We start from the raw sequence: 27,935 nt of genomic DNA on the forward strand, positions 1-27,935 counted from the left end.
CATACATGACTACTGGAAAAACCACAGCTTTGACTAGACAGACCTTTGTTGGCAAAGTAATGTCTCTGCTTTTTAATATGCTGTCTAGGTTGGTCATAACTTTTCTTCCAAGGAGCAAGCGTCTTTTAATTTCATGGCTGCAGTCACCATCTGCAGCGATTTTGGGGCCCCCCAAAATAAAGTCTCTCACTGGTTCCATTGTTTCCCCATCTATTTGCCACAAAGTGATGGGACCAGATGCCATGATTTTAGTTTTCTAATGTTGAGTTTCAAGCCAACTCTTTCACTCTCCTCTTTCACTTTCATCAGGAGGTTCCTTAGTTCTCAGCTATAAAAAAAGAATATATTGCCATTTGTAACAACATGGATGGATTAAGTTAAATAAGTGAAGCATCCTTTGAGAAGAATAGGTGTTAACTTTTCTCTAAATGTTTGGTAGAATTCACCTATGAAGCCATCTGGTCCTGGACTTTTATTGGGAGTTTTTAAATTACTGATTTATTTTCATTACTGGTAATTGATCTGTTCATATTTTCTATTTCTTCCTCATTCAGCTTTGAGAGAGAGTACATTTCTATGTTGTCCATTTTATTGGCCTATAATTGTTTATAGTAGTCTCTTATGACCTTTTGTAGCTCTATGATATTGGTCATAACTTCTGTTTCACTTCTGATTTTATTGATTTGGGCCTTCTGTTTTTCTTGATGAGCCTGGCTAGAGATTTATCAATTTTGTTTCTTTTCAAAGAACCAATTCTTAATGTCATTGAGCTTTTCTATTTTTTTTTTTTTACTCTGTATCTCTGCTCATTATGATTTCTTTCCTTTTATTAACTTTGGGTTTTGTTTGCTCTTTTTTTTTTTCTAGTTGCTTTAGGTGTAAGGTTAGGATGTGTATTTGATATTTTTCTTGTTTCCTGAAGTAAGCTTGTATCATTATGAATTTCCCTCTTAGGAGTGCTTTTGCTGCATCCCGTAGAGTTTGGATTGCTATGTTTTCATTTCTGTTTGTCTCCAGGTATGTTTAAATGTGTTCTTAGATCTCTGCAGTGACCCATTGATTGTTTGGTTGTATATTGTTTAGCCTTCACATGTTAGTGTGTTTTTTTTTTTTCTTTCATTTTTTTCCCTTGTAGTTGATTTCTAGTTTCATAGTGCTGTGGTCAGAAAAGATGTTTAATATGATTTCAATTTTCTTAAAATTACCAAGGCTTGTTTTGTGTCCTAGTATGTGATCTATCCTGGAGAAAGTACCATGTGCTGGAATTATATTTGTCTTTTTTGACTGGCTTATTTCACTTAACATAAGATCCTCAATGTTCATCCATGTACAGTGCACTGGAATTTCCTTTTTAAAGGGCTGAATAATATTCCATGGTATGTGTATGGTTTTGTTTATCCATTCATTTATCAATGAACACTTGGGTTGCTGCCACCTATTGGCTATTGTGAATAATTCTGCTAAGCATAGGTGTGTATAAATATTTCTTTAGGATGTTGCTTTAAATTCTTTTGGGTATATACCCAGAGTGGAACTGTGGATCACATGTAATCTGTGTTTAATTTGTTTTGAAAGGACTGTCATATTGTTTTACATAGCAGCTGCACCGTTTTACATTCCCATGAATGACTGCACAAGGATCCCAATTTCTTTTCCAAATCTTCACCAGTACCTGTTATTCTGCTTTTCTGAAAGAGTTGGTTGGATGGCATCACTGACTCAATGGACATGAGTTTGAGTAAACGCCAGGAGTTGGTGATGGACAGGGAGGCCTGGCGTGCTGCAGTCCATGGGGTCGCAAAGAGTCAGACATGACTGAGCGACTGAACTGAACTGACTGAATGATTAATGATGTTGAGCATCTTTCCATGAGTTTATTGACCATTAATATACCTTCTTTGGAGAAATGCCCATTTCGGTTGTTTGTCCGTCTTTAAATTGGGCTGTTTTTTTGTCTTTTGTTATTGAATTGCAGACATTCTTGATATATCCTGTCAATGTCTGCTTTATATATTTAGAGTCTGTGATTTTTGCATGTTTGTAATCATTCTATTCTCGGTGAGTTGACCCTTTCATCCATAAAGTCCTTCTTTATCTGTTGCAGTAGTTTTTTTCTTTAAAAATTTAAAGTCTGTTGCATTTGATATTACATCACTACTCCTGTTCTCTTGTGGCTACTGTGTGCATGGAATGACGTTTTCCATCCTTTCACTTTAAACCTGTGCGTTTCCTTAGCTCTGAAGTGAGTCTCTCATAGGCAGCATCAAGTTGGATTCTCTTTTTAAATCCATTCTGCCAGTCTGTGTCTTTTAATTGGGGGAATTTAATCTACTTACATTTAATTATTGATAGGGAATTGCCATTTTATTTGTCCCTCCCTTCCATCTTGCCTTCCTCTGTGTTTACACAGGTTTTGTTTTCAGCAGTGACATGTTTTGATTCCCTTCTCATTTTCTTTTGTGTATATTCTTCGTGTATTTTCTTTGTGTTGTATAAAACACACTGTGATTACGTTTAACATTCTAAGGTTATAAAAATAGTGATTACATTTAACATCCTAAAAGGTTAGGATAATCCATTTAAACTGAGAACTATTAAACTTTTCTCACATACAAGATTCTACTTCTTTACAGCTCCTCTATACCCACCTTTGTTGCTAATGTCACAAATTACATCATTATTTGTTATGTACCCACTAATATAGGGAGAAGGCAATGGCACCCCACTCCAGTGCTCTTGCCTGGAAAATCCCATGTACGGAGGAGCCTGGTAGGCTGCAGTCCATGAGGTTGTGAGGTCGCTGAGTCAGACATGACTGAGCAACTTCACTTTCACTTTTCACTTTCATGCATTGGAGAAGGAAATGGCAACCCACTCCAGTGTTCTTGCCTGGAGAATCCCAGGGACGGGGGAGCCTGGTGGGCTGCCGTCTATGGGGTCGCACAGAGTCAGACACAACTGAAGCAACTTAGCAGCATGCAGCACTAATATAGACTTAGAGTTAATATGATGCTTTTTTCTTTTAAAGCTTATTATGAATGAATAAAAATTGGAGTTAAGATCTAAAATGACAATATTACATGTTTTTACTTGTCCATATACCAATATTTACCTTTACTAGAGAATCTTATTTTTCATAGGACTTTGAGTTACTGTCCATCATCCTTTCATTTCAACTTGAAGGAGTCCTTTAAACATTTCTTATAAGACTAGGCTAGTGGTGATAGCTCTTTTAGTTTTTGTTTATCTGGGAATGTCTTAATTTCTTCCTCATTTTTGATGGATACTTTGTTGTATTTAGAATTTTCAGTTGACATTTTTTTCTTTCAGCACTTTTTCATTTTCTCCCCAGCTTTACTGAGGTATAATCAACTGTATATATGTATGGTGTATTTGGTACATTTACACAGTTCGAAAGGATAATCCTAGTCAAGCTAATTAACACATTCATTATCTCACATACTGACCATTTTTTTGGAAATGTGATGGAAATATTTAAGATCTACTCTTTTAGCAAATTTCAATACAGTATAGTATTGTTAATGGTTTTCACCATGCTCTACATTAGATCCCCAAAACTTATTCATCTTATACTTGCAAGTTTGTTCTCTTTGATCAATATCTTGCCATTCCTCCCCCCACCCCTGTACCTGATAGTCATCACTATTCTCCGTTTCTGTGAGGTTGGCCTTAATATCATATATTAAGGGATATCATCATAGTATTTGTCATTTTCTGACTTATTTCACTTACTATAATGCTCTCAAGTTTTATCCATTTTGTTGGAAATGATGGGATTTCCGTCTTTTATAAGGGTGAATAATATTCCTGTGTGTGTGTATCACATTTTCTTTATCTGTTCATATGTCGATGGACAGGGAGGTTGTTTCTGTATCTTGGCTACTGTAAATAATACTTCAATGAACATGAAAGTGAAGCTATCTCTTTTGAAATACTGATTTCATTTCCTCTGGATATGCATCAAGAAGTGGGATGACCATATCATATGGTAGTTCTATTTTTAAGTTTTTGAGGAACCTCCTTACTGTTTTCCATAAAGACTGTACTAATTTACATTTTCACTAACAGCTATGGTTTTTCCTGTGGTCATGTATGGATGTGAGAGTTGGACTGTGAAGAAGGCTGAGCGCCAAAGAATTGATGCTTTTGAATGTGGTGTTGGAGAAGACTCTTGAGAGTCCCTTGGACTGCAAGGAGACCCAACCAGTCCATTCTGAAGGAGATCAGCCCTGGGATTTCTTTGGAAGGAATGATGCTAAAGCTGAAACTCCAGTACTTTGGCCATCTCATGCGAAGAGTTGACTCATTGGAAAAGACTGATGCTGGGAGGGATTGGGGGCAGGAGGAGAAGGGGACGACAGAGGATGAGATGGCTGGATGGCATCACTGACTCGATGGACGGGAGTCTCAGTGAACTCCAGGATTTGGTGATGAACAGGGAGGCCTGGTGTGCTGCGATTCATGGGGTCGCAAAGAGTCAGACACGACTGAGCGACTGATGTGATCTGAACAGTTCACAATAGTTGCGTTTTCTCCACATCCTCATCAAAACTTGTTATCTTTTGTCTTTTTATTTATTTATTTATTTATTTTTAATCTTTGGCTGCACTTAATGGCATGTTGGAGAAGGAAATGGCAACCACTCCAGTGTTATTGCCTGGAGAATCCCAGGGATAGGGAGCCTGGTGGGCTGCCGTCTGTGGGGTCGCACGACTGAAGCAACTTAGCAGCAGTGGCATGTTGGATCTTAGTTCCCCAACCAGGGATCCAACCTGCTTCCCCTGCATTGGAAGCACAGAGTCTTCACCACTAGACCACCAGGGAATTCTCTCTCTCATCTTTTTGATGACAGTTATCCTAATAGGTGTGAGTTAATAGCCTACTGTAGTTTTGATTTGCATTTCCCTGATGACTAGTGATGTTGAGCATGTTTTCATATACCTGTTGGCCATTTGTACAGGTATACCTCACAGATATTGCAGGTTCAGTTGCAGACCACTCCTAAGTAAATAGAGTGCATCACATGGATATTTTAATTTCCCAGTGCATATAAAAGTTATGTTTATGCTATACTGTAGTCTGTGTACAATAGCATTATATTTAAAAAATAATGTACATTAAACTTTAAAAATACTTATTGCCAAAAAACCCTAATCATTGAGCCTTCAGCAAGTCATAGTATAAATTCAAAGATCACAAATAATAATGAAAAAGTTTGTATCGAGAGTTCCCAAAATGTGACATACAGACTCAAAAATAGTAAATGCTATTGGGAAAATGGCACTCAATAGACTTGCTTGACAAAGGGTTGCCACAAATATTCATGTAAAAAAAAAATGCAGTATCTGTGAAGTGCAGTAAAGCGAAGCACAACAACACAAAGTCTGCTTATATGTCTTCTTTGGAAAAAATGTCTATTCATATCCTTTGCCTATTATTAGATGGGTTATTTGTTTTTGATTTTGCTGTTGAGTTGTATGATTTGTGTATTAACTTATCAGATACATAGTTTGTGAATATTTTCTGTTCTGTTGTGTTGCTTTGTCATGTTTTTTGTTTCCTTTGCTGTGCAGCAACTTTGTCGTTTGATAGAGTTCCACTTTCTCTTTTTTTGCTTTTGTTGCTGTGCTTTTGGTATATCTAAAGTCATTGCCAAGACCCATGGTAAAGAGATTTTCCTCTATGTGTTCTTCTTGGAGATTTATTGTTTCAAGACTTACATTTAAGGCTTTCATCCATTTTGAATTAATTTTTGTGTGTGGTGTCAGATGAGGTGAGGATCCAGTTTCATTCTTTTGCATGTGGATGTTGAGTTTTCCCAGCACCACTTATTGAAGAGACTTTCTTTTCCCCATTGTATACTCTTGGCTCCTTTGTCATACATTAGTTGACCATATAGTTTTTTTTTTTTTTTTGCTGTGTCATGCAGCTGTGGGATGTCAGTCCCTTGCCTGGGGATAGAACCCAGGCTGCAGCAGTGAAAGCCCGTTATCCTAACCACTAGGCCACCAGGGAACTCCCGTACGTGTCTGTTTTATGCCAGTACCTTACTGTTTGGATTACTATAGCTTTGGAGTATAGTTTGAAAATAGGAAATGCGATGACACTAGCTTTGTTCTTCTCTCTCAAAATTGTTTTTGCTATTTGGGGGGTCTTATGTAGTTCCATACAAATTTGTGGATTGTTTTATTTCTGTGAAAAAATGTCATTGGAATTTTGATAGGAATTGTATCTGTAGATTGCTTTGGGTAGTATAGACATTTTACTAATATTAATTCTTCCAGTCCGTGAACATGGAATATATTTCCATTTATTGGTGTCTTCAGTTTCTTTCATCAGTGTCTTACAGCTTTCCGTAAACAAGTCTCTCACTTCCTTGGTTAAGTTTATACTGAAGTATTTTATTCTTTTTGATGCAATTCTAAACATTATTTCCTGAATTTCTCTTTCTCATAGTTCATTATTGGTGTACAAAAATGCAACTTATTTTTGTATATTAATTGTATATCCTGCAACTTTACTGAATTTAACAGTCTTTAGGGTTTTTCTATATAACATGTCATCTTCAAATACTGATTGCTGTACTTCTTCCTTTCTAATTTAGATGACTTTTATTTCTTCTTCTTGCCTAATTGCTCTGGTTAGGACTTCCAATGCTATGTTGAACAAGTGGTAAGAGTGGGCAACTTATTGCTCTTTTTTTTTTTTTTGACATGTGCATACTGTTATATTTATGGCTGTCCTGGGTCTTTGTTGCTGCACACGGGTTTTCTCTAGCTGCATAGAACGGGGGCTACTCTCCAGTTGCGGTATAGGGCTTCTCATTGTGGTGGCTTGTCTTGTTGTGAAGCACAGATTCTGGGTACACATGCTTCAGTAGCTGCAGCACATGGGCTCAGTAGTTCTGGCTTGGGCTCTAGGGTGCACGGGCTTCAGTAGTTGAGGCATGTGGGCTCAGTAGTTCCGCCTTGGGCTCTGGGGTGCACGGGCTTCAGTAGTTGAGGCATGTGGGCTCAGTAGTTCCGGCTTGGGCTCTGGGGTGCACGGGCTTCAGTAGTTGAGGCACGTGGGCTCAGTAGTTCCGGCTTGGGCTCTGGGGTGCACGGGCTTCAGTAGTTGAGGCACGTGGGCTCAGTAGTTCCGGCTTGGGCTCTGGGGTGCGCGGGCTTCTGTAACTGTGGCTCAGTAGTTGTGGCGCGAGGGTCCTAGAGCGGGCAGACTTCAGTAGTTGCGGTGCATGGGCTCAGTTGCTCCGAGGCATGTGGGATCTTCCTGGATCAGGGATTGAATCTGTGTTCCTTGCATTGGCAGGCAGATTCTTACCCACTGAGCCACTAGGGAAGTCCTTGTTCCTCATTTTAAAGGAAAGGCTTTCAGTTTTTCTTTCTTGTTGAGTCAATTTTTGGTAGTTGGTATCTTTCAAGGAATTTGTCTATTTTATCTAAGTTAACTGGCATGCAGTTTTTCATGGGATTCCTGTGTAATTCTTTTTTTTTTAAAGCTTATCTTTTTCTAACGCATAGTAAAGAATAAGGGCAAATAAAGAAATCAAGTATCAGTAAATAAGTCTTAATATTTTGCTATATGGCTATAGAATTACTAAAGAAATAAAATATAGAAAAAATTAAAACATTCAGTATTAATTGAAGCCTACTTTATTTGCAATCTTAACTCCTCTCTTCCAGAAGTATCTTGAATCTTGGTATTGACATAAATCCATATTTTTATACTTTATATAAAAAAGTGAACAGCATTATTGATTTAAAATGTTACTTGAATAATGTAGGTTTCATTTGGCACTCATCCTCAGCACCCTGAGATTCTTTCACATTGATACATTAGATATAGTTCATTTATGTAAATTGCTATGTTTAAATATTTGCAAAATGAAAGACATACAAGTTGTTTTCGATGTTTGTAAACGATGCTTTTGTGTTTATTCTTGCATGTGATTGCCTGTGTGCATGTGTTTCTCAAGGATGAGTATCAAACAGTTGAGCTGCTGAGTCACAGGGTTTGTATCTTCAACTTTACTAGATATCATAAAATCATTCTATAGCTCCTAGGTTTTTGGATATGCTCAAGTGGCTCCACCCAAGTGGCACAGTGGTAAAAAAAAATCCTGCCTGCCAATGGAGGAGACACACCTTTGATCCCTGGGTTGGGAAGATCCCCTGGAGGAGCAAAGGGCAACCCACTCCAGTATTCTTGCCTAGAAAATCCACGGACAGAGGAGCCTTGCAGGCTACAGTCCATGGGGTCACAAAGAGTCTTGACACGGCTGAGCGACTTGAGCACATACACATGTGTGCAGGTGGCTCCAGAAGTCCCTGTCCAGGTGGGCAGTTTCGTGAGTCATTGGGCGTGGCCCCGCCATGGGCTTCACTTAAGATACTGGTCCTGTAACCCACGTTCTGATTGGAGCTTACCTAGTACACGCTGTTAACCATCCATGTGAGTAGCTAGCTGCTTTGTCAAATGTGTGAGATTGAGGAGACTTGAGACCCCCAGTTGGGGTGAGACTGACATTAGCCAAATCTGCTGTCATCAATTGACTTCGTCATGTATCTGAACAGAAGATGTTGGACTGTGTGTGCCGAATGTACAGAAATGGTCTGGGTTCTGGGATGTTAGAAGCTTGGTCTCAAATCCACATTCTACTTTCTAATTCCAGGCAAGACGTTTCCCTTCTCTGTCTTGAACTGCCACGTCTGTTAAATGGGGACAGTAAGAGTTCCTCGCTCTTAGGCTTATGGTTAAATGAGGTTATATACAAAGTGTTTGGCACAGGGCCTGGCATCTAGCTGCATTTAATACATTTGCTGCTATTCCTATTAACCTGTGTCTCAACTGCATTCCTGTGCCCTGGTGCTGTGTACCAGGGCGTGGGGAGAAGGGTGGGTACATTTACTGGGGTTAGAGCATACAGGGCCATTGTCAGTAGCATCCTCCTCGAATGATCTGTCGCATGGCCGTATCCACAAGGGCAGTCAGATAGCTGATGAGTGGCCTTGCTTTTTGTCTAAGTATACACTGTATGTTTAATTTTAATAACCTGTCATAAAAATTAGCAGAAAAGACAGCCAGGATGTCCAGATGAGTTTCTTTCTGAATCCATCAGAAAGGGAAGCTATTTGTGGAAGGAGGAATGAAGGAACGGTCATTAGGTGACTTGGGATTATGTGACACAGAAAGTTGTTGGTGACACACATGTAGTTTGCATTTTCCTGAAACCAGTCTTCCCTGGACTCAGTGGAGGAGCTGCCATTCACCTCCAGCATCACGTGTGTGGGTGTGTCTGTTTACAAAGGCTTGGGTAGTCGCTTTGATTCGAGAGCAAGTGTGCTGCAGAGGATTGTAGAGATGCTAAATGGTGACTCTGTCCACACTTTGCAAGGCTTCTGGAGGCCTGTACTTCCCAAAGAAAATAGCATTATCTCCAGAAGTCTTCAGCCCTTTGGGGTCTGGGAGCCTTAGATGCCCCGCTGTCGACCCTTCCAGACTTTCTCAGCACTAGGTTTGTCCCCGCGCCCTTGGTGACCCCCTCTCAGCATTTCTTGACCAGACTTTGTCCTGCAGCCACACTTTGGTGCCAGCCCTCCACCTGGCACAGAGCAGGGCCTCAGCCAAAATCCCATAACTCTGACCTCGCCCGAGGAGTCTCCTCTGCTGTACTGTCCTTTACATGTCCTAACATCTCTCTCCCCTAAAGCTCCCGGCTCTGTCCCTTGCTCACTCCTGGGAATGCCTGGGGCGCCTTCTGTCCCCTCAGACGTGGTTTTCTCTCCCTGAGGGCAGGATCCTGGCTGGCAACATGGGATGTTACAAGCGTCTTAGTCCCTTGGAAGCATCATCTATTTACTGGGCCACTGAGGCGGATCTCTTGGTCCCTAAAAGGCCACAGACAATGAAATTTCATTGTATGCTGGTGACTAGTGATCTTTCTTTCTCCCTCTCTGAGGGTGGTAAAACACCCGCTTCATAATAAGATACTGATATGAAAGTGATGGCTGCCAATGAAGTTGTACCCATTACTGTTTTATTTCATCAAAACAAAGAGGAAAATATAATACTGTTCTCAAAACCATATTTTAACCATAGGCTTCTGGGTTGAAAATCAAATTACATCTTTCTCAAAGAAACTGAATTCTAAAGACCATTTCTTTTGGTCTATAAAAATGCCTAATATATATGCTTTTGAAACGAGGCTGAACTGAAGGATGACCCGGGTCTTTGAGGAATCCTGTCGGTGGCTCATTTATTAGTGTCAAAGCGAGAGCCGGTTTTCTGCAGGCACGCGTGTGTGCATTCATCCCTGCGCACCAAGGCTTTTGCCAGAGCCCTCACTTGGGATTTCCTCATGCCTGTGGGAGAATGGACATGTCTTTGGTGTAAGTCTTGTTATGGTCGAGTTCAGCCGCTCCCTGCTTGTTTGGACCTGGGGCAAGGGTGCACCACATGTGTGATTCACGGAGGCTGCCTCCGCAAGCCCGCTGGTCGTGTCTGGTGACTTGGCTGTAAAGCTTGTTCTGGACAAGGGGTCTCCTCCTGGCCCCCTGCCCCCACCCTGCAGCTCCCGTGACCCACAGCACGTGGTCTTTCCTCTGCACAGCGAGAGTCATAGTAAATCAAAATGTTGTTTTTTTTTATTTGAGACACAAAAATGCAAAATTGCTGAGATATCAAACATTTCCCGATCAGCTCCAATACGGCCACTATGTACAGAAGATCAGATGATAAATGTGCACACATATAAAAATACAGTACGCATTACCTATGTACAGCACATGTGCAAAATGTATGGCATTCAAACATGATACGGAATTGATTTCAGGGGTGCAAACAGCAAATACAAAGGCATCATGGTTTTTCTTTTAAAAAAACAACATAAAGGCAATACATGAATGGACCCCCGATTGCCATCATTTTTTGTTTATTAAACTAGTGCTTTGATAAGCAGGGCTCTGTAGATTGGTATCTTTCTCCTTGTTTTTCATAGAGTGAGATGCTAAGACATAACGTGACAATGAAAATAAGAAGAGAAACACCTATCTCATTGCATTTCTATTGCAAGCAAGAAAACAAGAAAATGAATTTGTATGTAGAAAGGAAAAAACTCTGTATTACTGCTAAATATGTATTATTCTTAACCCAACAAAACAAATCTATACTATTTTACATGAAAACAATAGAGGAATATCTACATCTTTGTGAAAATTATAACCTTAAATGGATAATACCTTTTTGGGACTGATTTTTGAGAGCTCATTAGTCTCAAATTTTAAATAAAAAGTGCCTTCTTTTGGCAAATACTTGGCAATGCCTTTGGTTCCTTTAAAGCAAGTTTGCATTACTAGTAGTTACTCGAGGTTAAGTACTTTTGGTAGCAACTAAACCCTTTCCTAAATGCTTCCTCCTCCTAAGCCAGCAAGTTTCCTTACAGCATGATGTGGAGAGGTAATCGTTACGAGTCTCGGTGATTCTAGAACTTGGTTAAAGCTTTGTCTTAGTGGTTGGCACAGAGCTCTGTTAAAACATGACAGCTGCGTCGAGATCGCCAATGACATGATGTGTTTGATTCCAGACAGCACCTTGCAGGTCTGAGATTGCCACCCTGTTATCACAGGGCCGTGACATTTTCTGATGTGATTCACGGAGCAACATGTTTGCGTGGAGGGGAAGAGCTCGTTTGTAAACATGTGCAGCTTTTGGAATTACAGGCCTCGAATCTGAGAGTTCAGGTAGAGACCCTTTGTAATGATGCATTTCCTCAAATACTGCGAGAAAGGGCGAACGGGGACAGCCGGAGGCCGGCTTATTGCCATGCGGCCACTTCACGGATAAAAACGCAGCCCGGAAAGGTCACTGAAGGAGCAAGTTATCAAAGGTTTGAACCGAGAAGAAGAATGACTACATCTGAGCTGTCATTTTCCAGTTTTGACCGAAACCACGTACAAGATGAGAGGAAACGCAGTGAGGCTGCTCTCCAGATACACACGTCCGCACGTGTGAGCTGCTTCCTGGTGACCCTGACCTTCCAGTTAGTGTTCTCTGAGAGTGTGGGCTGACTGTGTGGCCTCCAGGTGGGGGTCACTTTGCCTGGTGGCAGCGGTCAGGACTGACGTTTGCGGTGACGGGTGGTGGCCTGTGGGACGCTTCTTGTGGGCCTAGCTGTGTGGCCCGGTGGCTTTCTGCTGATGGATGCTGACAGTCGGTCTCTGGGAAGTTCTCGAGACAGCCCCTGGTGCTGCTGCACACCCTCCAGCTGACTCATGGCGGGAGCCACCAGACGCGCCCGGACATGCGTGTGAGTGAGGGGTGTGAACCCAGCCGCAGGCTGGCTGTGGACAGTAACGAGACGGTCCGGCCCTGGCGCGGACAGCTCTTTTGCCAGCTGTGGTGGCCAGTTTCAGCCTGGGATCCTGAAAGGGACTCTGGAGAAAGCTTGTATGGCTAGAATGATCTGGGGTGGAGGAAGCCCGAGTCAGCTTTGGTGACCAAATAGGTGACACACTCCTCATCAGCTGTCACTTGGCGTCCACTGACCTCACAGCTCGTGACGGCGCCTCTACGGGCGGCAGCTGGGGGACCACACCATGTTGCCTTCACCACAATTCTGAGAATGCACATCCATGGATCACAGAACCGTGAAGTTTTTGCAAAAAGGAAATTTAAATAAGATCTCTTTAGTGCCATAAAAATATTCATATAAAACAAACACAAACAGTATCTGAGCACGAAGTTGCATGAACTCAGACTGCATCTATGTACAAATACGTGGCAGATACTATACAGTAGATTGCACATTTCAGGAAAAACACTAGGACGTGAAGCACGCAGTGTCCTATGAGATTTTCTAGTACATGCTTTGCTGAAATGTACAAGATGACCACATATGCCTGGACTTGCCAAGGCTCTGCAGCATCTTCGATGTAACTTTCTGTTCCTCCCATCCTTAATGACGTGACCTGGCACCTATATACACTAGTAGGGTAAGCTCGATACTACTGTGTTTCAGGAGTATTTAGGAACTAAGACTGGACGTGAGATAATGTTTCTAGAAGGTGGCTGTCTGCTGGGCAGTATGGTACTTTGCAGGGTGGTACACAACAGTACCACCCCCTCCCCCCAACTACACACGCGCCAGGACGGGAGGGCAGGCGGCAGCCGCGAGCGTCAGTAACTGGACACTCCTTGCTGCCTTCAGGGGAGATGCTGCTGCGTGAAGGTGAAGTGGGCGCTTCAGCGAGTCATCGTCAGGAGAGAGCAGGCTATATATAAGATGGCATTCTGTGCACTGCAGTGTGTGTTTTTGGAGAGCAACCTTCCTGTGGCATGTTTCAAACCTATCTCAGCAAAGCAATAAGGGGAGCTGAGGGCTAAAGAACAATCTATATACACAGTGCAGGATGACAGAGATAGAAAGTTAAGTCAACAAGAGCCAATACCACTAGCTGTTCAGTTGCTTCCTACAGTCCCACTGATATCTGCTGCTAATTTAATAACATATTTCAATCTAAATGAATACGATGCTCAGAGTCTAAGTGTGGGCCAGACAAGCCCTGGACAAAAACTCAGGGCCCAGACCCCCCCTAAGAAAAGCACATTCCCGAGTCAGTAGCCCAGCCTTGGAGACGGGCCTTCTGAGAGGAACCTACTCATGCCCAGGATGCTGACCATCTCGCTGGGCTTGGTCAGAAGGTGGTGCTCTGCTCAATGGTTACGATTTCCCACCTGTTGGATGACCAATCTCTCAGCACCCAAAATACCTACTACAGACCACGCTGCGCCTGACCACCTCTGCCCGAACCATCCAGAAGCACTTTCCAGTTGGGAGGGCTTTCCACTGAGGGCTCCAGGGTGCCGGGCAACTGAACACTGGGAAAATGGACTTTTCTTACAGAGTAAAATTCACAAACTGAGATAAAAATATAAAGTCAGATCAGTTCTTGGGCAAAACACAAAACCTAGAAATGACTCACAGACTCTTTCCAGGTAATGGGTCAGGCTGCCCGTCACTGTGGGAACATTCAACGTTTACCGACCCACAGAAAACCTGACTACGGTTTACCCAAGGTGAGGTGAGAGCACAACGCTCTTATTTAGTAAAAGTCTCAACACTTATAAGTAGATTTCGGGTGGGGTTTTTTTTTTTTTTTTCAGTTATTTTATATTTTGTCATATACTTAAATGACTAGCAATTGACTGAAATAATTTTGGAAATCCTGTGACAGTTGGCATTTTAGAAAACTCTGAAACTATCCTACTCAACAAATATGACTTTTTCAATATAAAAAACTACTAATAAAACCTCCAGTTTCTCAACCTTCAGCCTGATGATACAGTGAGAGCTCAGGTATGACATCCAGTTACAAGCCTGGAAAACGGTAACCAGGGATTGGTGACCGAGAAGAAGAAGGCCAGGGCTGGGTCTGCTGGCCGACCTGGTGCCACTGTGCCGCCTGAACCGTGCTGGGAATGCCCTTGGGGGATGACAGACTGCTGCCTTGCCTTCTCTTGGCAGCTTACCAGCGCAGAAAGATATTTCATGCCAAAGCCTTTTCTTGGTTCTTTGAGATGGACCTGGTTACCTGAAAGTTAGTCAGCAATTCCTTAAATATGGAAATAGACGTGGCTCAGGTACTCTAGAAATATTCGAGTTATTAAAACAAGTAGGACCACTGGGTATCCAATTCCTTACTCCAATGTAGGCTGTACAAATCACAATGTCAGAGCATACATACAAGTGTCTAATATACACATTAAAATCAATGTAATCAACCCGGAGGGCTGCTAATAGACTTTTCAGTGTTATCAATACACCTGGACTTCTTAGAGTGGATTGTTTATGACAGTATTTTGTAGACATTGTCTGGTAATGGTGAAAGATCTCCCATTTCAATTTAAATCTGGAGATCCGAAGTAAGATTCCCCCAAATCACAAAATAAACTAGAACACACACAAAAATTACATTGGTTTCTGAATGGAACCAAAAGTCTTCAGCGGGAAGCTGTCACTGAACTGGCTGGTGCTGGCCACTGCCCTTGACCCTGGCTGCATCTTGGGCCGGGCTCAGGCCATTTCTAGGAGATACCCTGTGCAGTGATCGCTCACCTTTCTTTTTGAGTGGAGCTGTCTGCCTTTTATTTAAGGTCTTAAAATGACCACAGAGGTTTAACTGTAGCTGATGACCAGAGGCCCTCATGTTGTCACCCTGCATACCTTATTCTTCGCTTTTTTAATCTAAAGGTACCTTTTGTTCTTTACTGAAATCTGGAGAAACAGATGAGTCTTCTTGGAGTAGTGTTTTTTTCAGAAGGCTCTGTGCTATATTAAATCACAGGCATTCACTGCTGGATGCAATGAAATGTTTTCAACTTGGTTTCCAGCCTCTGACCATCCATCCCATTCCTCTGTGACAACACATTATAATTGCAATGATGCAACTCTGGATCTGTCTCTAAAATCTGACCTTTTTGAAACATCGTCGTTGTCTTCAAACCTCATAAAGTCTGAGACGAGAAATCTGTGCTGTTAGTCCCATGGCAGCGGCAGGTCCTGTGGGTCTAGGAAGTCGGCAGAGAACATGCTGGGAGTGGTGGCGCTGAGCGGTGTGAGTCCCGATGACGTGCCGGGCATGGTAATGTCTAACCACTCCATGTTGTCCAAGTTCGAGTCAGAGAGGTCAAGGGACAGGCAGGGCGTACTTGCAGCAAACTGGGCCTCGGCCGTTTCCATGGGCGAGTGTGAGGGGTCCAGCACGCCTGAGTGGCTCAGCAGGTCGTTCTGGAGGTCCTCAATCAGGGAGAAGGGCTCTCTGTCCTCGCTGCCGCTTTGCAGGGGAGCGATTTCATTAGCTGAAGGCAGGGTTCCATCCAGGAAGGCTTCGAGTTGGTTCTCTAAGCTGGCAGATAGACTGCTCATAGGTTCTAAGGATATGGGTGGTGCCATTTGGACCTGGGGTGGTGGCCGGGACACCACGGTGCTGACCGGCATTGTGGTGATGCTGGCTGTCACTGGTCTCATTTTGGAGATAGGAGAAGGTTCTTCTTTTATAGGGAGGGAAATCTCTGTGTAAAATAATTCATAATTAGCAGTGATTTTGTACTATTTAAACATTTCTATTCATTAGGGCACTTATCTTCTCTTTGTGCAATGACTTATACTTATTTTTAGATATATGTAAGTTTAGGCAGAGAGATCCTTGAATTTTTTTTCTTTTTTTTTTGTGGCTAACATTCCCTTATTCCTATTTAAGATGACAAGACTATAAAAAATCTAAGATGTTCAATCATGTGTAGAAAGTGCTTTGCCTTTGAATTTTAATAAAGCTACTTGGGCCCAAGCTAGGTAACTTGGTTTTTAAAAAAATTTTATTAATTTTAATTGGAGGCTAATTACTTTACAATATTATGGTGGTTTTTGCCATACACTGACATGAATCAGCCATGGGCATACATGTGTCCCCCCATCCTGAACCCCCCTCCCACCTCCCTCCTCACCCCATCCCTCTGGGTTGTCCCAGAGCACCAGCTTTGAGTGCCCTGCTTCATGCATTGAACTGGGACTGGTCTTCTACTTTACATGTTTCAAGGTAACTTGGTTTTTGCAAAATAACAAACTGGAATGTTTTTATCCCATCACAACAATACACACTTGGAGCAAGTTTTGAAGTTTTTCAATGTGGTTTTTAAATATGGTTCTACTGTCTTTTGAGATGGCCTATCTTTTTCAACAGGCATACATGTATTGTCAAATCTATTACATTACTGTGTTATACTGAAACAATGGCTGCTCTGTCTTAATAGCCTAAATTGAATGGATTTAAAAGAATAAAGTGAGGTAGAAGCAGAATAACATGTTTCTCAGTACTTAGCAGATGTGTGGTGGGCTCTAGAGGAAAACTGCCATAGACTCATGATATGACTCTCTAGGGATCTCACGTGACCTTGACCTACCTCCGCTTTTAATGAGGATGTCAAAGAGGTCGTCCATCTGCTGACTGTGTGCATTGGAAATCTACAACAAAGGAGATATATGTTAGCTTTCTTTTGTACAAACCTGGGAGCATTAGACAACTGGGAGCACTAGCAACCTTACAGAACATCCCGTCTAACCCATCCTTCGATAATTTTGAAATTCTGAGGTCTCCTGAGACATGAAGCCCCACCCTGCGTGGCAGAGCTGGTTGGTTAATAGAACAAGAATGGGGTGAATACACTTACATTCTATCACTGTTTGCATTTTGAGAGGCTTCTAACACTTTCTTCTAAAAATGTCTTCATTCATTTGCATTTATGTAAAAATATGTTTAAAGGTTTCCAGCCTTATTGAGAGTTACCTGACACACAATAAACTACACTTACATAAGGCAGACAATTAGATAGGCTTTGACATATGTATACATCCACAAAACTATCGACTCAATCAAGGTAGTGAACATACCCATTTCCCCCGAAGTTTCCTCATGCCCTTTTGCAATACTCCTTTCAGCCCCAAGCAACCCAATGACCTGCTCTCCTTGAACACAGAAGAGTTTAATCTCCTAGAGTTTCGTATCAATGGAGTCATACAGTTTGTGCTTTTTGGCAGAGGGGTAGCGGCGGCTTCTTTCACTTGACATAATGAATTTGAGATTTATCCATGTTGTAGAGTACAGCAGGAAAAGTTCGTTCCTTTTTATTGCTGAGAGTATCCCACTGTATGGAAATGTCAGTTTGTTTGGATTGTCAGCACTCTTTGGCTATTACAAATAAAGCTACTGTGAACATTTGTGTACAAATCTTTGTATAGGCACGTTTTCTTTTTTCTCTTGGGTAAATACTGAGGAGTCGAATGCCAGAAACATAGAATAGGTGTATGTTCAACTTTCTAAGAGATGGCCGTTTTCCAAAATGATGATGTTTTACATTTCCACAGCAATGGATGTTTCTAGTTGTTCTCCGTTCTCGGCAGCACTTGGTGTGGGCAGTCATGGTGGACGCCTGACAGTGAGTAGTGGCGCTGCCTTGTTTCAACGTGCACTTCCCTGATGACCAAGGATGCTGAGCGTCTTTTCATGTGCTTATCTGCCATCTGTGTATCTTCTATGGTGAAATGTCTGTCCCAGTCTCTGGCCAGGACTTCTTATGCATACTGTTTGCATGGTATCTTTTTCCAATTATTTCTTTCAACCTTTGTCTTTGTATTTAAAGTATGCCCCTTATATGTGCATATAGTATTATCTACTGCAGTATTACATTGGTGCAAAAAACTTAGTGGCTTAAAACACTAAGTTTCTAAGGGTCAGGAATTTAGGAGTGGTTTAGGTGGGTAGTTCTACTGTGGGTTCTTACATGGTGCTGTAGTCAATATTCTGGCCAGGGTACAGCCATCTCACGGCTGAAGAATGTCCTTGTAAAGGTGACTGACTTCGTGAGGACAAGGTTGTTGACGGGAGGCCTCAGGTTCTCTTTACGTGGGCCTCTGCAGGGTGCTGCTGGACTGTCCATGCGGCATGAGAGCTGGCTCTCTCCACAGCCAGAGATCTAAGACAGCGCAAGCTGGGTGGCTTTATGACCCAGTTTCAGAAGCCACACACCATCTTTCCTGCCAGTTCCATTTGTTAGAAGCAAGTCACTAAGTCCAAGTACACAACATGCATTTGGGTCTAGTTTTCCACCTATTCTGATAATTCCTGCATTTTAACAATTATTTATTCTACTAGTATGTTTTACACAATCATTGATATGGTTAAGTTTGGGTTTATCATTTTAGTATTTGTTTCTATAATATTTGTCCTGTTTCTTGTTCCTCTTTGCCTGGCCTTTAAAAATATTGATCTTTTGGAATTCTAGCTTAATTTTTCTATTTTTAAAAAGCAATCATTAAGTTGTTACTGTAGATATACAATATATACCCTTAATTTTCCATAAGCTACTTAATGTACCATTTCATATAAAATATAAAACCCCAGTAAACATAAAGATCATTGATTTCCTCCATCTTTTATTAGTTATTTTTAAGTATTATAGCTATATATTTTATAACCCCCTCAAGTTAGTGTAAAATCTTATAATACAGGTTTTGTAGTGATGAATTCTTAATTTTTCCTGGTCTGCAATAAGAAGGAAAGCGAACTGAAGGATATTTCTACTTGACAGAGAATGCCGTGTTGACAGTGTTCTCCGGCTCCCCCACCCCTCCGCCCAAGAACTTTAAAGATGTTGCTCCATTCTTTTCATGCTTCCATGGTTTCTGATGGAAAGTCCACTGTAAATCAAATACAGCTGACCCCTGAACAACACAGCGGTCAGGCGAACTGCCCTCCTCCCTTGAGCAGCTGAAAATCCACGTTATTACAGTTGGCTCTCCATACCCGTGGCTCCAGCCAACCACAGATTGTGCAGTGCTGTACTATGCATTTATTGAAATAAATCTGTATATAATGGATCTGTGTGGTTCACACTTGTGGTGTTCAAGGGTCAAGAGCAGTTGTTACCTGTGTATATTGTATTACTGTGCCCTTGATGCTTTCAAGATCTGCTCTTTAAATCTGGCTTTCAGTAATTTCACTATGATATGACTAGGCCATCTATTTATCCTGCTGGTGTTTATTGAGCATCCTAAAGCTATAAACTTTTTTTCATCATATTCATAAAAAATCTGATCAGTATTTCTTAAAATATTTACCTGCCTCATTCTTTCTGTCCTCTCCTGGGACTACCATCCATAGCCATGTTAGACTGTTTGATATGAAATAATAGGTCTCTGAGACTCTGCTCACCTTTTCCTTAATCTTTTTTTCCGTTATCCAGACTTGACAAGTTCTACTAATTTTTCTTCAAGTTCACTTTTTTTTTTTTTAAACATCTGCCACCTCCATTCTGCTAAGACAATCTATAATTTTTTTCATTTCAGACTCTGTAATTTTTAGTTTTAGAATTTCCATTTCATTAAAAAAATCTTTTCTATATCTTCTTAACATTCTTTCTCTTTTTTTCCTACAAGTAAATTCTCTTTTGTATTATTGAGGATAGTTATAATAGTTGTGCAAATTCTGTGACTCAAATCAGCTGGGTGTTATTAGTCTTAGCTGATTGCCTTTTTCCTTTGAGAAAAGGTCACATTTTCCTGATTCTTTGTATATTGCCGTGTTGTGAATGGCTGTCATGGATACCAAGTTGTAGAGACTGTATTCTGTTATTTTTCTCAGATGAGGTTTCTTTTATTTTAGTAGGCAGTTAACTCGGGTTGGACCTGAACCACAAAATGTTTGTTGGGCAGAAGATCCAATCTCAGGTCAGATCTTCTGTCTTTAGCTGATCTGCTATGACTCTAGTCCATGCCTGTGTGGTTTAGGGGTGACCCAGAGATGTGGGCAGACAGAATTTGGGGATCTCCTGTCTCAGTTGAGAGCAACCCAGAAGGGGAAGAACCAGTCTTCTGGATTCCCAAGGCATAAAGGCTGTGGTTTTTCTACCAGTAACCTCACCACTTAGCTTGACCCCAGAATAAAAACAGCAAAAACGGAGCACTCATGCCATGGAACTCCCTCTCAGTGCAGACTTTTCCTGGGGATATGACTCTACCTGTTCACTCTTCAGTGACTTTACTATGACCAGGCTTTATAGCTCTTATTTGTGGGAAACTGAACTGGTAGGGCCCAAGTAAGGCCCTAAGTAGTGGAATTGGAAGTCTAAGTAAATGTATTTTAAAAACCTCATAATCCCTAGTTTAATGCTCAGTGGTGTATAGAGAGGAATGAGATAGCTACTCATCCAAACAGAACCTGACTCCCTTAGTCTGTATGCATGAGCCAGAGACAGACAGAGGGCAGGGATTAAAATCAGCTCTTAGGTTAAGGTGTGAGGATGAGTCTGTGTTGTTACATTGATCAACTAAATGGTATGTAGCAACCCGTATGTGAGAACAGGTTTGGAAGGATTTTCTTGAAAACATGCTCCTTCTGGATGGACCGAGGGGATCACAGTCTAGTCCAGCGTCATTTGTTTCAAGTCTTCTTGTGATATCTAAACCGAGTTCTGAAACTCAGCTTTCTCCTCATAAATAAACGCCCCTGCTGAGTCTGGAACTAGAGGAACATCTTACAACTAGAAAAGTTATCTTCCTTTGGTACTAAGTGGATATGAAGAAGCACTGGAAACTGCTTCCTCGAGTCAGCAGTCTGCCCTGGGCACCCTGCTCGCTGTCTGTGAGCGTGCCAAAGTGGGCCCTGTTGCTGGTGCTGAGCAGTGTCTGCAGCTACTCGCTGGGGCAACCAAGTAGGTCAAGGTGGCCGTGGCGTGGCTGCTGCTTGCTGGAGAATGCTGAACCCTCGGCCCCACACACCCTCAACCGTACGTGAAGGCCCCACGGAGTCACACATGGACTGTGGGGGCAAGGAGAGCGGCATGACCCTGCAGGCGCGTCTGCTGTGGCTGTGTGAGCAGACAGTCTAGCTCTGATCCGCACACCTCCTCGTTCACCGTCAGCATCCACGCAGTGGCATCAGGTCCATTCGCTGCAGCCTCTTATGAGGCCGGGGTTCTTCCTTGACAGTGAGTTGAGTTTTAAGCTGAGACAGGCAGTAAGCCCAGGCGTGTTCAGGGTAAGGTCTGATGTGGTTGTTGTCATCGGGCACCCACCTGAGGCCAGATGCTTTTTACAGACAGGAACTCTGCCTTTTCCCATCTCTGGGATAGATATGGTAGGCCAGGAGGGCCTCTGTCCTTCTAAAGTGCGTCTGCTCAATACACGAGCAGAGCTGCTCATGTGGGCTGGCCTGCTGGAGGTGAGGGAGTGGTGACGAGGGACAGAGTGGATGCAGGTGCTGGGTGCTCTAGAAGGCCATCCAGCTGGGAGGGGGTCAGTTTGATGCTGGCCTGACCGATGGTGGCTTTAGGAAAGGGATCTGTATAACACACATGCCCTGGTCACACATATACACATCTATCCTTCACATGACCCGCCTCTGGCTCTGAGGGGAAGTTAAAGACAAACACCGAAACTGAGTAAGTGGGAACTGCAGGTTATGTGGCTGCTGAAAACCCTTGGGAGTCTTCGATGTGAATGATATTTTGATTTCAAATAGCATTTAAAAGGCAAGCAAGGCTCCCAGTCATGAAACTTGTGTCTCTTGGGAGGCAAGGCCATCTAGACCAGGGCTTCAAGCTCAGGAGGACCTACCACGATGGAGCCTGGCCTCCTCACCTCTGGAAGGGAAGACTGGGCGCTGCGCGTCTGCTTGATGGCTTCCTCATAGCGGGGAGGGTCTTTCGTCTTGGGGACTGGATTCCCAAACAGAGAGTGCTGGACCACAAACTGCTGGGGCGGAGGGGGCGAGCCGGGCTGCGGCAGACAGAGGAGGAACCAGTTAGCTGGGCTTGGGCAGTAGTCTGTCCCCGACTGGGGGTGCCGGCGGACGGGGCCACCTCCACTGTGCTGACCGCTAAGCTGCCCCGGAGTAAGTGCACCCCAGGACTTTGGTCTCCCCCCTCACCCTGCCACCCCGTTAATGCCAACGCTCACCTGTACAGGCCCGAAGGCCTGGACTCTGGATGAACCTGTGCCCTGCGCGCACTGTCGCTGCCCAGGGGGCTGGGTTACCTTGTTGGGAGGGCTGGGGCCGTTCTGCAGGGAGGGCAGCGGGGTGCTTCGGGGCTGAAGGACGCTGTTGTTCGCCTTGTTGATAAAGGGCTGCTGCACCGCTGGAGCAGGTGGTCTCTGATAGGGCAGAACTGTACTGGATGCCGAGCTGGTGAAAACCTGTCATGAATAAATATTTGTTCGTCAGTTTGTCCTTTTGCTTTACCTTATAAAGAAAACTGTGTTTTAGAACAAGGCTTAGCAAATCTTTTCTGTGTAAGCCACAAAATGTACAGTTTAGGGTTTGGGGGGCTGTGTGGCCCCCATCATAACTGCTTTGCCCTGGCCTGTGGCCCAAATGCAGCCTGGATGAGACATCAAATGGGGAGGGGCTCAGCACAGCTTGTTCACAGATAGAGGTGGGCTGGATGCGGCCCACCGGCCCCGGTTCCTCAGCATCTGTGGTCCGTCTTGGACGGCAGCGTGTTGTGGGTAGGATTTTCCTCATCTCCTCTCGTGGCTCTTTAGCTCATAACCACCAGGCCCACCTCTCTCTTCCAATCATGCTCCCAGGTGCCAAAGCCACACTTGTCACATTTACACACATCCATTTGGAACATCTTGAATTTAATATGTTCCAAATTAAACCTTCCCCCTTTTCCCACTGCCCCCAGCCTCTGAGGGAAAGTAATTGTTGGTTTTGCCTTTGACACTTAATGGAGGTAAATGGAGCCATCAGTCTGCTCTGCTTTCCGCCCTCAGCACTCACACATCTCAGACACGCCTCCTGGGCTGGGCCCTGTGGTCTGCTGTCCTGATCCAGGTCCTCACTGTCCATCACTAGAAAACTGCCTCTGTGGTCCAGCTGCGCCTCCCTGCCTGTCAACCCACCTCGACGATGAGTCTCCACACACACATGCACATGTGCCCGCCATCGTGTCCCTCCTACACTCACTGGCTCTCCTGCCCTTGGGCAAAATCTAATCTTTGGCTGGTGGCCTGCCCTTCTTGCTACCAGGCCCCCTTTCCTTCCTAACTGAGAGGCCACAGTCAGTTTTCCACAATTCTTGAACATTTCTCCAAATCACTGCAAAGCCCCATTTAAAGTCTGCCCCCTTCTGAGCAGCTCTCTTCTGCTCAGTTAGGCAGAGGTGAGAATTTCTTCCTGTGGAATTACGAAGTTTGTTGTTTAACTCCTCATCAAGAGCCAAAGGTTTTAGGGCCTTTTGCAAATGTATGGCTAAAATGTTATTTTGTAGCTGTATTTCACAGAACAACTGGTTTGCTCATAAGTATACTTTATACTATTGGTGTTCTGAGAGAGAAAAACTTACCCTCTATATTTGTATTTCTTGGGGCTTCCCTAGTGGCGCAGACTGTAAAGAATCCACTTGTGTGAGTGTGTATCCTTCTAAATAGTACAGCTTTTCTGGGTGATGAGGTCTATAGCTATACTTTCTTATCTGTCTGTATACTCTTTTTCTATCTCTTCCTTAAAAGAAAACTTCAGTCCTACCATCTGAACATTTGCTAAGCTTCTCACTGCATTAGACTGTTATTTGAGTAACTCCTTGCTCACTGCACTCCTCAGAGGATATTCCAAGAGAGCAGGTGTGTTAACGTGACAGTCGCTGTCCCAAGAGGTCACTTCTGTCTGTTCCTCCGGTTGACTTAGCCCAGAGAGTCCACAGCACTCTGGGCACATCACAGGTACACCTAATTATCTAGGCTCTTTTATGCTAAAGATTAAAACTCAGAGACTAATCATTCTCCAGGTTTAAAATAGTAAGACCTATTTTCGAGGACTTAACATTTTTCTGGCAAGGAGATGTGCACATAGCTCCCCCTACTGGATAAGAGGGAGTCTGGGTGACACTTGGGACTGTTCAGCAGAACTCTTGGAGAATTCCTGTAGAGGACAGAGGCCTAGGTCAGCGGCATCACTTTAAAGATGGGGAACCAATACTAAAGAGTCCTGCATAAGGCACAGCACAGAGGAAGTGGTGAGCTAGAATGGCAGCCAGACATAGGCTGCCTGGCTCTTACTGTCTGAGAAGGCAGACTCTTAAAAATATGTAAAGATCTTGCTCAAGATAAACATTTCAAAAACAGTCTTTTTCATCTTCAAATATCTTTTCCCAGGACACTTTTCCCCTACAAAATGATTATTTTGAAAAGAAACTTGAAAACCGTAGAAAATTCTTTATATGAAGATTGAAAAACTAGTTTGGAAACTTGGAAGAGGAGCTTAACTGCTAAGATGAGCGATCTTTCAGATAGCAGCCTAATGCCGTCTGACCTGAGGCTCACCTGGTGGGAGATGCAGCATAGAAAAGAACAGGAGCTCCCCACGGAAGAGGCGCCTATAAAGATGCTCACTAAATGCTGAGCGGATGGTAATATGTAATAGAGTCTGTCACTGCCAGCGTCACCCACCTTTCTGGCCTGCTGAGGCTGACCGAGCGTGCGTGCTGGGAAAGTGTCTTGCTTCTGAGGCGCCGCCTGGGCCAGGCCTGAGGACAGGGTGGCTGCTGCTATCTGAGGCTGCGTCTGGAGTCCTGTTTGTGGTGGAGTCTAGGAGGAAAGAAAAACCAACTCAAATGTCCAAATCAAGGTTAGAATGAAGAGTTTAGATGTGGAATAACTGGTCACATGGGGCTCACATCTGAAAAAAAAAAAAGGTAAAATGTTTATACACACTTCAATTCATTGGTACATAAATTTGAACTCTAACTTGAAACCAGAGAGTTAAACACCAGACCAGTTACTTTCATGCTCTTACTGTTTCATAAGTGGCTGAGATTTTCATCTGAAAGTTTGTGGAAAGTCAAAAGAACTGACAGCAGTTCCATACATAATAGGTCAGGTGTAGTAACTTTAGCAGCAGCAAGGAAATCTGTGAGGCCAGACTGTCCAAATTCCTACTTCTGAGCTGCAGCGTCTGTGCTCCCCAGGGGGACAGCCAGCCATGTGCTGGGTACTCAGAGGCCTAGAATAAAACGCAATTCCTTTTCCTCAAACATCACCTCTCATGGAAGATTTGGACAGGAAAACGAATGCTTAGAAAAGCTATATTATACAGTGGACTTTCAGTTTCACAGACACTCTAAAGATTAAACAGGGGAGCCAGAATTTCAGCACACACCCAGGGCCCTTGGGTCGTGCCTTCTCACCCTGGCGTGGGGGACAAGACTGCTCCTCTCTGGGCGGTCAGGGTAGGGGAGCAGGACTCCAGATGGTTTCTGTGGATTGCGGCCCACCTTTTGTTGAAAAAACCTTCCAAAGTCAAGTTGCACACAATGGCTTCAGGTAATGGTTGGCCTCAAAGGAAACTTCATGCTCACCAGTGTTTTATCCTCTGTCAATACCAGGCTCACTCCTGAGTCTGTGCTCACATTCTCCTTAGTTTCAGCATCTTCACCTTAGTGGTGCCTTTCAGGAACTACACTTAGGAGGCAGAGAGTGGACGTGAGAACAGGAGCCCTGCAGTCAGAAGGCCTCGACTGCCGGCTCTGACCTTGGACAAACTATTCAACCTTTCAGGGCCTCGCTTTCCTTTCTAGAAGGGGGCTTTCTCACTTGGGTCTTCTAGGGAAAGGGAAGATTAAATGAAGCATGCCAGCTAAAGTGTTATACTTGGTGCTGTGCCTCGAACCCAAGAAGTACCCAGTGACAGTCACTGCCATCATTATGAGAATGGCACTGGTATTCAAACATGTCTCCACATGCGACACTGTGTTCATTAAGGGTGAAAGGCAGCAGGAAGGAAAGGCACCCGTTTGATTTTACTCTGAAAACTGTGTTAGCTGTCCACATCTGCGAACAACCCCCGACACATGCATGCGGTTCCTGCCACCTGGCAGCCTGACTGGGATGCATGTATGAAGCAGCTCGGGTCTGTGCTCACCACGAGCCGTTTCTGGGTCAGGCAGGCTGTAAGGCAAGGAGTTAGAAGACATGCTTCACACCTGGAGCTGGAGGCTGCCTGCAGGGAGCTGCACTGAGGTCACACTGGAGCCCTGGATGGACACAGGGAGCAGCAGCTGTGCAGTTTGCGTGGTCAGTAAAGCCTGCGGCTGAGCGACCCCGGCGGGCGGCTGGCCCTGGGAACTCACGTAAAACTGTGGGACGAGGCTCGGTGGCTCGGCCGGGGCCACAGGCACCTCTTGCTTGATCACTATGGCCTTTTTGGCAACAAGGGACTGGCCGGCCACTGGGCCGGGGCCATCGGGGAGTGGGGCCTCGTCCTTGGTGGCGGAAGCAGTGGGGCCCCGCGTCTGGTCGGCCTTGGAGACCGAAGGGGCAGGGGTGCTGGCCGGGGGCGGGGGCTCCAGGGGCCGCTGCTGCTGCTGCCCTCGCTTCTCCACCTCCAGCTGCATCTTCAGAACTTCCACAAGCTTCTGCTCCTGCTCCAGTTTCCGCTTCAGCTCCTCGATCTGCTTCTCCTTCTCCTGGAGCTTGCGGTCTTTCTCGGCTGCGTCCAGCTCCAGGGTGGACAGCGTGCTGCTGGTGGGGCTGAGGCTGTCCTCAGTGCTGGTTGCCCGCAGGGGCGACGAGCACAGGAACTGCGATGGGGACATCATGGTCATGATCTCGGTGAACGTATCAGCCATGCTCGTGTCCTCAGCACTGAGGCTGGACTGTTCGGAAGGTGCAGGTGAGATGGGCAGTGGGGAGCTACCGCTGTCCACATGGGCCACGCTGCTGCTGCTGGCGGGGGGCAGCTCTGCCTTGAAGGTGGAGCCTGAGCTGGTCACAGAGTTCTGTCGTGTTGTCACTGGCAGGGCCACGGTGACTTCGGGGTTGCTGGGGACAACGGCGGGTGTGGGCACGGCTGTGACGCCACCGGCAGCAGGGCCGCTGCTGTTCACTTCCTGGTAGGGTTTTAGGCGTTCAATGAGGTCCAGTTTGGTGCCTGACACAGGGAGACCCCTTAACTTCAGCTCTGTCTTCAGCTCCGATACCTGGAAGTACAAATCAATCAGATCGCTTTTTTTGGTGTTACGACCTTCTGACAAATCTATAGCACACCTGTGTGCTGGAAAAGGTGCCTACATCTGTCAGACAGCTCTGTATGACTGCGTGTAAGTGTGACAGTTTTTTTTAAACACACAAAAACACAGAATTATAGACATAAAGGACCTGAAAGGCCAGTGACAAAGCAAGGGTTATTAGAGGCTAATTCCTTTGCTACCTCAAAAGATTTACTACCAGAAATGATAACAGTTACATTTACTGTGTAACTGCCATGGGCCAGACAGTGCCAGAAGTACTTTACTCTTTCAGTTAACCTTCACATGAGGTGTAGATATTATTATTCCCGTTTTACAGATGGGGAGAGAGGGTA

The 27,935-nt window shown here is 44.0% G+C and overlaps 1 protein-coding gene and 1 long non-coding RNA gene across 17 annotated transcripts in view; one reads left to right on the plus strand and one right to left on the minus strand.

Annotated features, from left to right (window-relative positions):
- LOC147345380 (uncharacterized) overlaps positions 1-27,935 on the plus strand; it is a 71,900-nt gene that overhangs the window by 15,109 nt on the left and 28,856 nt on the right. The gene's annotated exons all lie outside the window — the stretch shown is intronic.
- MRTFB (myocardin related transcription factor B) overlaps positions 10,646-27,935 on the minus strand; it is a 317,022-nt gene continuing 299,732 nt past the window's right edge. For all 11 annotated transcript variants that reach the window (XM_086375689.1, XM_086375686.1, XM_086375687.1 and 8 more), the window contains 6 exons: positions 26,557-27,552; positions 25,025-25,162; positions 22,610-22,768; positions 22,214-22,351; positions 16,981-17,041; positions 10,646-16,092 (listed from right to left, as the gene is read on the minus strand). In XM_086375689.1, coding sequence (XP_086231815.1) covers positions 15,557-16,092; positions 16,981-17,041; positions 22,214-22,351; positions 22,610-22,768; positions 25,025-25,162; positions 26,557-27,552 — 2,028 coding nt within the window. In that variant the 3' untranslated portion in view covers positions 10,646-15,556. The remainder of the gene's footprint in view (positions 16,093-16,980; positions 17,042-22,213; positions 22,352-22,609; positions 22,769-25,024; positions 25,163-26,556; positions 27,553-27,935) is intronic.

Source organism: Bos grunniens, chromosome 25 (genome assembly GCF_055505025.1).
Source record: "Bos grunniens cultivar Pamir isolate PY7600 chromosome 25, Bosgru_T2T1.0, whole genome shotgun sequence".
Classification (NCBI taxonomy): Eukaryota; Metazoa; Chordata; class Mammalia; order Artiodactyla; family Bovidae; genus Bos; species Bos grunniens.